Consider the following 11,468-nt stretch of genomic DNA (forward strand, 5'->3'; position numbering starts at 1 on the left):
CGCACCCTGCCTGCGCCGCCGCGGCCCCCTGGCGGACGGAGGGGGCGCGGCGCGGCACCGCCCCCTGGCGGGAGAGCGCGGGACTGCAGCGGCACCCCCCGCCGGCCCCCTCCGGGACCGCACCACCCCACGGACACGGGCTTCCCCGGACCTCTAGCCCCCCGCCCGGACCCTGACCCCGCCCAGACCACCCCCCCGTCACGCTCCAGCAGCCCCCCCCAGACCACCAGCCCCTGCCCCAGACCAACCCCCGTTGCCCCATCGGCCCCCTAATGCCAAACAATGGGGCAGAGCCATGGCCACAGACACCCCCAGGCAGGGCCCACGGTGGTCCCTTTCCACCCCAGCCAGCGCCCCTCCCCCGCCCAGCCCAACGAGCCTCCAGGCCCCCCAGCTGCACCCATGGACAGGACAAAGCGGGGGGCACGTGGCTTTAATCCTGCCAGGGCAATGGGGAGTGTGAGAGCTGCGGTGTGTGGGGCTGGCCATGGCATGTGGGGCTGGCTGCTCTCCCCACCCTGCCTGCAACGCTGGGGACATGGGGACAAGCCAGGGGGCACGAGGTGGCCCCTCAGGCTGTGATGGGGCAGGTGACGCCGGTGCCCTTCGGGTCGCAGGAGCCCCCAGGCACCTTGTGCAGGTACTGCTGGTGGTGGTCCTCGGCGTAGTAGAAGTCACCAGCCGGCTCGATGGCAGTGGTGATGTCCCCCTGCCGCCGCTCCCTCAGCTCCTAGGGCAGTCCCATGATGGCGCTGGGACCCTGGATGGACCCCCTCCATCCCATTGCCCCATGGCACGGCATAGACAGGGCAAGGGTTTGCCCCACACTCCGGGGCTGGGAGAGGTGGCCAGTGTGTCCCCAGGGGGGGTCCTGGTGTCCCCAGTGTCCCCACCTACCTGCTGGTACACTGCCCTGCTGTGGAGGGCAGCCGCCTGCTGCTGGGGGCCCAGCGTGTAGATGACAGAGCGGTACTGGGTGCCCAGGTCCTCCTGCTGCCGCATGCCTGGGTGGGCAGGCAGCACCCGGGGGGGGGTTATGGGGCACCCCCTGGCCCCACTGGGCACAGTGCAGTACAGTGCCTTCACCCATGGGAGGGGGGGAGACCGAGAAACTGAGGCATGGGATGGGGGTACAGCAGCAGAGCTGGCTGTGGAGGATCCTGCTAAGGACCTGCAGGGGGTTGGTGAGTGAAGGCTCTGTGAGCCCCCCACACCCAGCACCAAGGGATGGAGATGCCAAGGACCCACTGTTGGGGCCAGTTTGGGGTTAAGCCCTCCCCAGACCAGGGCTGCAGCGGGACCCATGGCCACCACCCAGCCCCGGCATCTCGTCCCTACCTTGTGTGGGGTCATGGTTCTCCCAGAAGACTTTGAGAAGTTCCTCATAGCTGACCTTCTGGGGGTTGAAGATGACCCTCACCACCTCGGCGTGCCCCGTCAGTCCTGCAGCGAGAGCCAGACCCGCAGCGCTACCGGGGCAGCCCCTCACCGTGGCCTCCTGCCCCCCAGCCTCCTGCTGCCCCGGGGTGGGGGAGACCATTGGCTGATGCACCCTCCCGCTGGGAGCTGAGATCTGGCAAATTCGTGAGACTTGTGCAAAACAGGAGTGTCAGCAAGGCTGGAGGGATGGAGCTGGATATAGAGGGGCTACAGCACCAACCCACCCTCCCGGACCCCCTGGTCTCCCATGCCTGGGTGGGGATGGGATGCTCAAGCCCCCCCACCCCCCACTGGGATAAATCCCCAGCTGGAGACAGCAGCCGGGATAATATTTCCTGCAGATGGCTAATCCTCCCCAAAATGTCTCCCAGATAAGCTGGGCAGCATCTGTCTGGGCTGGGGGGTCTGTGGGTCTGTGGTGAGGGACAAGGAGGGATCAGCATCCCATGGATAGCAGAGAACGTCCTATGGGAGCCCAGGCTGGGGCCCGCAGGGGCTGTGGGACACCCTGCCATGCTGGATGCGGACAGTACCCCACCATGGGTGCAGGGGACATTGGGGGGGGTCCACCCATCGCAGCACGGGAGGAGGAGCCCGTCGTTACCTGTGCACACTTCTTCATAGGTGGGGTTGGGGGTGAAGCCTCCTGCATAGCCCACCTGGGTGGAGAAGACCCCTGGCATCTTCCAGAAGAGCCGCTCTGCTCCCCAGAAGCACCCCATGCCTGCAGGGGGGCAGGCGGGGAGTGGGCAGCTGGTTGCCCTCACTCAGGAGAGGGGTGAGCTGGGATGGGGGAGTCCTGGGGGCAGCTGCGGCTGCCAGGACCCCCCCCCCTTCAGGGCATGGGGGAACCACTCACCGAAAATGGCTGTCTGCATCTCCTCTGGGAAGGGTGGGAGCATGGGGTTCCCATTGATGGCGTGGGTGGCTGTAGCGGGGGACACAGGGTCAGGACCCCCAGCCCACCTGGACTACAGCCATCTCTACCCTGTCCACCCCCCAAAAGCAGGCACTCACCCTGTCCCTGTCCCCTCCAGCTCCTTGGCCCCCCTGGCCTCTGGCTTCTCATGGCCACCCTCACCCTAACCTGGCCCCTGGAGGGGTTCTGGGGCTGTCACCTTCCCCTGGGGGTGCTCTGGTACCCTGTGCCCTGCCTGGCGCTGCCCCCCCTGCAGGGACGCCCCCCTGCCCCAGGGATGCTCTGGCCAGGGGAACCACCCGGGGGAGGCTGGTGGGGGGTAACAAGGGGGGGGCTGTGGGCATCCCTCCCCCCAGGCTGCCATCTCCCAGCAGCTCCACCGGTTGCGATGGTGAACATGTCCCCCTCCCACCTCCCCATCCCCCCATCTCCCTGTCCCACCACAGAGGGGTGGCCCCACTGCAGGTGTGCCTGGGGGTCCTGCTGCCTCCCCTGGCCCTGGAGAGGGGAAGGGTGGCCCCTGGGCACTGGCCTCCCATGACAGCACAGGGTATCCCAGGGGGGTTTAAGGAGGGCAAAGCCAGGGCTGGCACCGGCCACCCAGACACCACCTGGCCAGCAGCAAAGGGAAGCTGAGACCTGGCTGCTCATGACACTTGTGGAGCATGAACACCCTCCATGCTCCTCGCCCTCCTTCTTCTGGGGCTCCCAGACCCTCTGTCCCCCTCCAAATTCCCTGCGAGGATGGCCCCCGTGAGCAAACCAGGGGGTCACAGTGTTCCTAGGGGGTACAGAGGACCCTGTCCCCACCAGCACTCCCAGACCCATCTGGGTGATGGTGAAGGCAGGGGGGGACACTGAATTCAAAAACACCCCAGTGACCAGTGCCAGCACCCTGCCCCAGACCTTTCCCCACTACCTTGCTCTGTGGACAGAACCATGGCCATTCCCCAACACCCCCAAAAACCCCCAAGGGTGTTGGGGGGGGCTCAGCAGGGTGCCGCCCCCCTCCCTGTCCCCAGTGAGCCCCCTGCCACCCCCAGCCCAGCCCGATGCCCGTGCTGGTACCTGCCACCAGCAGCCTCTGAGCTCTGCCGGGCAAAGCCTCAGCGGGGCTGGGGAGCACCCCGACACCCGGCATGGCCCCCGCAGAGACGGGACGACCCACTGAGCCCTGCTGCCCCTGCGGACTGGGAGGAGGGAGCTGCGGGTGCTGGAAGGAGCACTGGGAACACTGGGAGGGAGAAGGGTGTTCCCCAGCAGGGCGCTGGGGAGGCAGAGCCTGGCCCCAGGAGCGGGGTCACCATGGGGGGCATGGGAGGGGATGTCCCACTTTGTCGCAGAGACACGGTGACGTGCGGACAGGGTGTATAGCCCTGGGAGAAAATCCCCCCGTGGGACCCCTGGGGGGTGTCAGCGCGTGTCCCGGGGGGAGGATGAGGCCGGGGCGATGAACCCCGACCAGGGGTGGCGGGGGGTGGCTGAGGCAGGGGTGGGTGATCGCACGGGATGGGCAGAGTCCCACCGTGTCCGGCCACCCCGTCAATCATTAACGCGGACGAGGCTGGCGGTGCCCAAGGTCACTCCGGGATGGATCCAGCCCCCCCTTTGCCCCATGGCTGAGCCCCACCAAAGCCTCCCCCAGGAGCAGGGCTCTGGACCCCCACGGCTGTGCTGGTCCCCAGGCAGCACCCAGCACCCCGGGGCTGAGGGGTTTTGCGGTGGGGGTGTCCCAGCCCCTCGCCCCCACCCGGGGATGCCTGAGGCCTCATCAGGGTAGGGTAGGGCCTGATCCAGAGCCCCCCCGGAGAGCCACGCTGCCTGCAGGCAGCACCGCAACCGAACCCATCCCCGCTTCAGGCTGACCATGAGGACATCCCCCACCTGCTCACCTGCCCGTGCGATGAATTGTCCCCAAACCCGCTGGGTTTAACCCCAATCTGAGCCTACGCTGAAGAGCAGTCCCCCTGTAACCAGTGATTCACTGGGAACCACGCAGCCACCACCCAGGCAGGTGTCAGCCGGGACGCGTGGTCCCCGCGGACCCTCGGTAGATCAGATCAGAATCCATCCCATCCCACCCCTCCCACTCTTATTCCATTCCTATCCTATCCCTCCCATCCCAATCCCATTCCTCCCATCCCACCTCACTGGCCGAGCCCCGAGCAGGGGACATGGGGTGACTCCGGGGGAGGAGAGCAGGGAGGACACAGGGACACCGTGTCCATCATTGAGCACCCCAGGTACCCCCATCAGTAAGTGCTGGTGTTTTCCCGGGGGCCCCCACCCCCCCCAGGCTGGTGGGTGCCGGGACCGAGCAGGGAAGGGTTAACTCCCCCCCCCCCCGCACACACGCGGGACACACGCACACACCCCCCCAGCCCGGCGGTGGCCTCATTGTGCCTGGGGATGTGACATCGCCGGCGGCCTGTCCCCAACCACTGCCATCACCCTGCGGGTGCCCTTCATCCTCCTCCTGCCGGGGAGCCCCTCGGGCACCGAGGTAACGGGGCGGGGGGGGGGGTACGTACCGATGGATGCTCCCGGCGGGGGGGCCGGGCGGCGCAGTGCGGCTGCTCCCGGTGGGATGCGGGATGTGCTTGGGGGGAACAAGGGGAGGGGGGCTGAGGGCCCACAAGGAAACAAGGAATCCCCCACCGGGAATGGCCCGGGCACCCCTTTAAGGAGATGCCCCCCCACCCCAATCTCCCCCCACCTGGGAATATTTGCACTGAGAAATTACCCACCCCCCCTAGAAAAGTCACGGGTGGAAAGTGGTGTTTGCTGGGGTGCACTCGGGATGGTCCCAGGGGATGGGGGGGACACAGGGATGAAACTGGGGTGCTCCCCCCCCCACCCCCGACATTGCTACAGCCCAGTTCTGTCCAGGTCCCCAGCAGGGAGCAGGGGGTTTCCTCTGCTGAGTTTGTGAGGCCTCAGCTGGCCGTTGCATGCTGCTGTTTAGGACCGAGTCCTGGCCTGGAAGGGGGGAAGAAGGCCCAAGCTATAGGATGGGGATTTGAGGCATTTTCAGCCATTTCAACTATTTTGTTGCTAAATACCTTGTGGAAATAGAGAAAATGAGGTTTTACTGGGTTTAACACCCCCGTGCCCCAAGCTACCCTAGGACCAGTGTTTCAAACCCACTTGAACGCACCCAAATTCACCTTGCTCTAGCTGGTCTGCCAGGAGCTCCCCAGCCCTCACAACCAAGCAGCCCCAAGCCCCCCCCCCCCAAATCCCTCCCGACTGATCTGCCAGGGAGTTTAAGCTGGTAGGAAGACACCGCCCCCGGGTTTCCATGGCTCTGAGGGTGCTGATAGCTTGACAAAAGCCGGGGGAGGCAAGGACAGCTGGGGATTTGCTTTTTATCTCGTTCAAAAATAGCTTCCCTGGCACTGGGGGACGATCCTGGGCAGAGGGATCAAGCAGCCACCTCCCAGCTGGGCCTGAAGGATGCGGGATGGGGCTGGATCCAGGCAGCCCCCAGCCTCAAATCTCCCACAACTTTTGTTCCACCAGTGCCAGCCTGGGGTGGGGTGGGGGCACAGCTTGGTCCCAGCACAGGGGGGTGATGGGAGTCCAGGGCTGAGGCGGGTGATGAGGGTTTAGAGACAGAACAGGGATCCCAGGAGCCCACGACCACCGTGAACCCCCAGCCATCGGCCCCAGCGTTTCGTGTTCACTGTGGACCTTGATTTAATGTCACACAATTAAGGCACGCGGTGAATGCCAAAGGGGGGGGCCGGTCTGGGCTGGTGGGTCGGAGGGGGGGCTGTACTCACCAAAGGAGGAGCATGGAGATGCCAAAAAGCCTGAGCAGCAGCACCCCATCGCACACGGGCCGGTAAGGGAATGCGTTGCGGGACCCCCAGGGAGGAACAGGGCAGGGAGGGGGCCGGTGTCCCCATCCCTCCTCTTCCCCCCCAATCCCTCCAGCCTCCCCATCTCCCCCCAGCTCTCTGCAGCCCTGTTTGCACACCCACCCCCCAACGCCACCCAGTCCCACCCAAGACCATCAGGGCAGAGCAGGGTCCCCACGTCACCCCCCACCTCGACTGGCCTAGCCCTGCCAAGGACAGGAGAGGTGATGCAAGCCCAGGGCACTCCCAAATTGCCCCCTACCCACAGAGCCCCAACCACAGACCCTTCTGATATTTACCTACTCCAGGAGTGGGTGCTGCTGCCTCCAGAAGTGCTGGAGCTGATGGGGTGGGAAGGGGGAACACAGAGGACATTTTGGAGGAAGGGAGCAGCCAAAAGCCTTCGTTAGTGGGGAAGAGGAGGAAGAAGAGAATGAGGACCGACCCGGCTGCATTAACACCCTTCTCCCCATGAGTCAGGAGCAGTGGGGAGGCATCAGCCTCCATCCCACCGCCCAGCCCCTCCACACCCAGCGCTGCTGGCTTCGCACCTGGCTGCTCCCCGCAGCTCCCTGCCGATGGGGGAAGACACCCAGCAACAGCTCTGGGGTTTTTTTCAGCCAAACTTTGCCCAGATGCTTTTGCAGCCCCAGCCTTCCCCACCATCCCTTCAGTGTTTCCAGCTGCCTCTGGCATAAACCCGCTAACCTTGAGCCAAAGCCCAGAGCAGCTGCTCATGTCCCACGTTCCCACGGTCCTCAGTGCCGGAGAAGGGCTGGATAAATCACTCCAGCGAGGGAGAGCACCACTGACCTGCCCCGCCTTAGCCAGCCTTTCCTGCAGCTCCAGGTTTATCCACGTTTGTCCCAGCGAGGTGCTTTTTGTGATCTCAGGGTTACAGCTCCCCAAGGACTAATCGAGGAACCTGCTTACCACCAAAGGCTGCAGCAGAGCTGATGTCTGCTCCCTCTGAGGATGCTTTTTGCTGCTTTCCCCACATGAAGCACAAGGAGACTCTGCTTTTCCCCATATCCTGCTCTCCCCTGCCAAGTAATTTATGCAGGACCAGCGTCCCATCACTGTAGCTTTGCTGCTGTCAGTGTCCCCGCTGTCCCCCAAGGGTTGTGGCTGCCAGCATCCTCCGCTGGCTTGGTGCCGAGCCCTGGGTCTCTCCTGGGACCTGCTCACAGCCTCGGCAGCACAAAGCCATGTTTGCTGCATCCTCATCCTCCTGTGGGCTTTGGGCACCCTGACTGCCCCAGCCCTCGCAGGAACCTGGGGCACCCCCTGCCCTCTGGAAAGCAGCAAAGGCGACAGAGAGACCGAGGCCCCAGACATATGTCCTTGCAGGCAATGTGCTCCTTTTCCATCCCAGATCTTCACATTCCCATCCTGAAACTCAGGCAGGGCAGGACCAGGCATTGCGCTCCATCCCCTCCTGGCCACCAAAAATGGCCTGGATGAAGGAGCCAATGATGGCCATTAAACACCCTGCAAGCCCTGGAAAGAGGGTCTGGCTGGGGGAGGGACTGTGTCATGCTGCTTCACTCCTCCCTGGACATCTCCTGGGGTGGGAGGTGATGGGGCCGGGGCTGCCCTGGGGTGGCTGGGAGGGGAAAGGCCTGTTTCAAAAATAAAGGATCTCATGGGTAAATGCACATAGCCCTGGTGCTGCATCATGGAGGGACGTGCCACCCCCGAGGCTGGCTCTGGGAACGACACTAACTCTTCTGGACTCTCAGCACCCCTGCACTTCGCTCATCTCCTGTGGCCCAAGGACATGGATGCTCCCCCATATGCATGGGTATGGTGGGTCAGAGGCAGGGCTGAGCCCATCACACCCCCGGGCTGGTCTCTTCGCCCTCCCAAGGGACCCACTGGGCACCCGCAGGCATCAGAAGAGCTGTGGGTCCCCCAGGAGCCACACACAAGGGGGGCTGTCACAGCACCCAGCCCTGCAGAGCCTCCACAGCCTCCTGGAGGGGTCCCTGCACCCACTCTGCTCTGGCCATGGGGGTGCAGCACCCACCCTCTGCCAGCTCCAGCCCAGCCACACATTAGGCATTGCCCAAGGGGGAGCTGGATGCTCAGAACCCCCCCACCTCTCCCTAGGGATGCTGGACAGGGCAGAGATTTCTGGGTCCTTCCAGGACCACACTCAGTGACTCAAGGCCATGGAAGGCAGGCTGCAGCAATGGCACCAGGCTCCTCTGCACCCCTCACAGCCTCTGCCCCAGCCTGGAGCCATCCAAGATACTTATTTTAAAAATACCTCGTCCTTCCCTGCAAGCACCGCTGCCTCCCAGGTCTTGCAGTGCTCTGCAGCCCCAAAACGGCTCAGAGAGGTTGGGAGAGCTTTGCACAGGGGTGCAGAGAGGTGCACAGCCATCAGCAGCGGTGCACAGCCATGCACAGGGGTGCAGAGCCCGGCAGGACAGCAGGCAGGACAGCAGGCAGGACAGCAGGCAGGACAGCAGGCAGGACAGCAGGCAGACGGGAGCCCTCCCGCGGCGATCCCCAGCCCTGCTCCCAGCTGCAAAGGCACACAGTGGCCGCTGCACCAGAGGGATGCCTGCACAGCTGTGCCGCTCCATCCTCCCAGGTGCTGCTGCTTGCACCGACTGCAGGGCTTTTTGCTTTTGCCTTTTGGATTTCAAGCCTTTAGGTCTTGCGTTTTCCAGCTTTCCCCCCCCCCCCTCATTATGGGGAGATCTGGGAATTCCCTTTCCCAAGCAAATAAGCTAGGAGCGGTGCTGCGGATGATGCCAACGGCAAGAGCAGCACTGGCTGCTCAGCCCCAGCACAGAAAACTGTTCCCCAAGCCCCCCCTGCCTGGATTCTGCTGCCTCCAGGGCTGAGCCGAGCTGTGTTTCCTTCCACAGGGTCAGGGTGTTTGCAAACAGTTTGGAAAACCCCAAATCAGCCCCTGCACGGACCCACTGTGCAAAGGCCAAACCCAGGTTTCTACAACTTCAGGAACCGCAGCAGCAAAGAGGCTTTTCCTTCGATGGTCCCCGGCTCCCACCCGTGCCCAGCCACCTCCTCCTAAGGCATCCCGGCCCTGCGGGCAGGGGGAATTCACCTCCAAGTGAGGGAGAGCAGCACACCAGCAGGCAAAAATCAGACAGGGATCCCTTTCCCTGCGCAGTCCAGGGAACCGTGCAAGTATTTTGCCCCTTTTCTGCAGAGAAACAGCAGTAATTAATATCGTTTTGCTCTCGCCTGCGCCACACTCATGGGGAGACGGCGCTGCATGCTGTTGGGGTCTTCAGTTATAATTGCAGGTGGATTTTTTTGCCTGTATCCTGAAGCCTGCCAAGCACAGATGCGCTGCAGCTGGCTGAAAGTGAAACCTCCTCAGATGCACTAAAAAGTTTCCATTTTTGTCCCAGTTCAGACCAGGACAGGCCCAAACCGAAACTGTTCCCCGCTAGTCCTGCCCTCCGAGCATCCTCGGGAGGGTCGGCGGAACCAGCTACTTCCAATTCATATGTCAAATATCCACTTTTTTCCCCACATCTGAGCTACCCCTTCCTTCCCAGGACTATTTCTGCTCTCCCCAACACTCACCTGGCCTCTCCTTTTTTCAAGAAAAAAACCCCAACTTCCTAATATTTAAGACGGGGCCCTGTTGTGGTGTTACCCTTTCCGTTCCCCTCCGGAAGCTCCGCAGGTCTCCTGACCAGCAAAAGGGGGAGTGCAGCCAGCCAGCAATGTACTAAACTACTTATTCTTCTTCTCTGCTTTCCAGTTTGGGGTGAAACAGGCCTGTTTCAGGTCCCTGGGCATGCCAGACTCCTGGGGCAGAGGTGGCTGGTTTCCATGGAAGCGATGCCAAGGTTGAAGGTGCTGCAGAATGAACCCCATGGGGAAAACGGGCATCAGGAGCGTGACATCCCAGCAATTCACCTGCTTTGCCTTAAAAGAAGAAAAAAATAACAAAAAAAAGAATATTTTAGCTCTCCCACAGCCAAACACGAGAGGAAATTGAAGCCGCAGCACGCGACGTGGGTGTGGGGCCATCCCAGGTTAGAGGACGCGGATCTACGGCTTGTGATTGAAGTGATGGGGCAGTTATTTGTTTTCTTACATAAAAATAATCGCAGGTACTACACCTGCATCTGAAGTATTGCGGTTTTCAAATGGCATCTTCCTGTTCCTCTCCGGTCGTTGCTTGAAGACCAAAAGGGGGAACAAACTATGTCTGACCAACAGTGAAACCAAGCACCTGCCAGGCACGGCAGAAAAACCCACCCTCCGGCTTTGTGAGTTTAAAAGGGGGGGGGGAAGCAATTAAGAGTCTCTCAAAACACAAATTGTTTAATTTGGGCCTTGAATGAAGTCAAGCTTTCTGCCCTTATTTCCTCCAGCTTTGCAAACAACAGTTTCATGCTCCCTCTGGAAAGCCATGAGGACACCAGCAAGGAGTTTGGGTTTTTGGCCAGCTCGGAGGCAAAGCGAGAGGCCAAAGCTATCAGGGAATGAAGAGGACAGAAATTCTTCCGGAGAAAACAATAAAATATCCCAATAAAATGCAAATGGCGACACAACTGCTTTTGACACCTGCAGAAACACCAGCCCAAACCCGCTAAGGAAGCAGCCCAGGTCCTTGCCCAACACAGACAGGCCTATTTGGAGCCAAGTTTTGTTTGTTTGCTTTTCAGAAGCAAGAATTAGTTTAAAAAAAAAATTAAGCACAGTTTTCAGTGAGCGCATAGAGAGCATGTGAGGATTTGCGTCCTGCGCGGTGTGGAAGCAGGGCGATGGGAAAGCGAGGCTTACCAGGCTGATTTTCTGCCCAAGGTGAGAAGAGCAGAGCTGGCAGCTGGCTGGTTCCAGATGTTTCCCAACTGCGATTTAATAATTGAAATATTTTCAATAGAGCACAAGCTGCCCTGACGATGACCCGTTACGTATTGACGATTAAAGCACTGGCACTGGCTCAGACAGTAGGTTTGTTTGTGGCTCTTTTATTCCCTCTGAAGCACCAAAACAAGGAAACCAGGACTTGTCATCTCTTGACCTCAAGCTGTTTTCCCAGAAGAGACCATCTGGGATGCAAACGGGCCTCTGCATTTCACACACCTGGAAGGAGCCGGATAATCCCCAACTTACCCATGAAATGGGAACGAATCCTGAACAGCGAGGCCAGCCGGGCACTGCCCGTCTCGCCCTGGGGAGGGCTGGCTGGGGGCTCTGCCGGTGCCAGCCCACGCCACCGCACACCTTCCCACGTCAAGGAGCAA

At 61.6% G+C, this 11,468-nt stretch overlaps 1 protein-coding gene and 1 long non-coding RNA gene across 3 annotated transcripts; one reads left to right on the top strand and one right to left on the bottom strand.

Moving 5' to 3' along the window:
* Positions 1 to 418: 418 nt before the first annotated feature.
* Positions 419 to 3,606, bottom strand: LOC135316829 (peptide methionine sulfoxide reductase MsrA 1-like). Its single transcript, XM_064471691.1, has 6 exons — positions 3,428 to 3,606; positions 2,300 to 2,368; positions 2,045 to 2,164; positions 1,339 to 1,443; positions 898 to 1,004; positions 419 to 730 (listed from the first exon to the last, which is right to left on the bottom strand). Exons 1-6 carry the CDS (start codon positions 3,498 to 3,500, stop codon positions 572 to 574), a joined length of 633 nt encoding a protein of 210 aa, XP_064327761.1. The 5' UTR covers positions 3,501 to 3,606; the 3' UTR covers positions 419 to 571.
* Positions 3,607 to 4,724: 1,118 nt separating this feature from the next.
* Positions 4,725 to 10,511, top strand: LOC135316815 (uncharacterized). 2 transcript variants are annotated; one of them, XR_010376047.1, is made up of 3 exons: positions 4,725 to 4,862; positions 9,105 to 9,232; positions 9,974 to 10,511. It is a non-coding gene; the product is annotated as an uncharacterized LOC135316815 (long non-coding RNA). The 2 variants fall into 2 exon arrangements; XR_010376046.1 differs by lacking the exon at positions 4,725 to 4,862 and having other exon boundaries at positions 6,584 to 9,232.
* Positions 10,512 to 11,468: the final 957 nt, after the last annotated feature.

Source organism: Phalacrocorax carbo, chromosome 22, assembly GCF_963921805.1.
Source record: "Phalacrocorax carbo chromosome 22, bPhaCar2.1, whole genome shotgun sequence".
In the NCBI taxonomy this organism is placed as follows: domain Eukaryota; kingdom Metazoa; phylum Chordata; class Aves; order Suliformes; family Phalacrocoracidae; genus Phalacrocorax; species Phalacrocorax carbo.

What these genes read in the sequence shown, in the direction of transcription:
- LOC135316829 (XM_064471691.1), bottom strand. Translation starts at nt 3,500, where the DNA reads ATGCCGGGTGTCGGGGTGCTCCCCAGCCCCGCTGAGGCTTTGCCCGGC. An exon ending in GATGCAGACAGCCATTTTCG is followed by an intron (nt 2,165 to 2,299) that starts GTGAGTGGTTCC and finishes GCCCCCCTGCAG; the next exon opens with GCATGGGGTGCTTCTGGGGA. An exon ending in GAACCATGACCCCACACAAG is followed by an intron (nt 1,005 to 1,338) that starts GTAGGGACGAGA and finishes CTGCCCACCCAG; the next exon opens with GCATGCGGCAGCAGGAGGAC.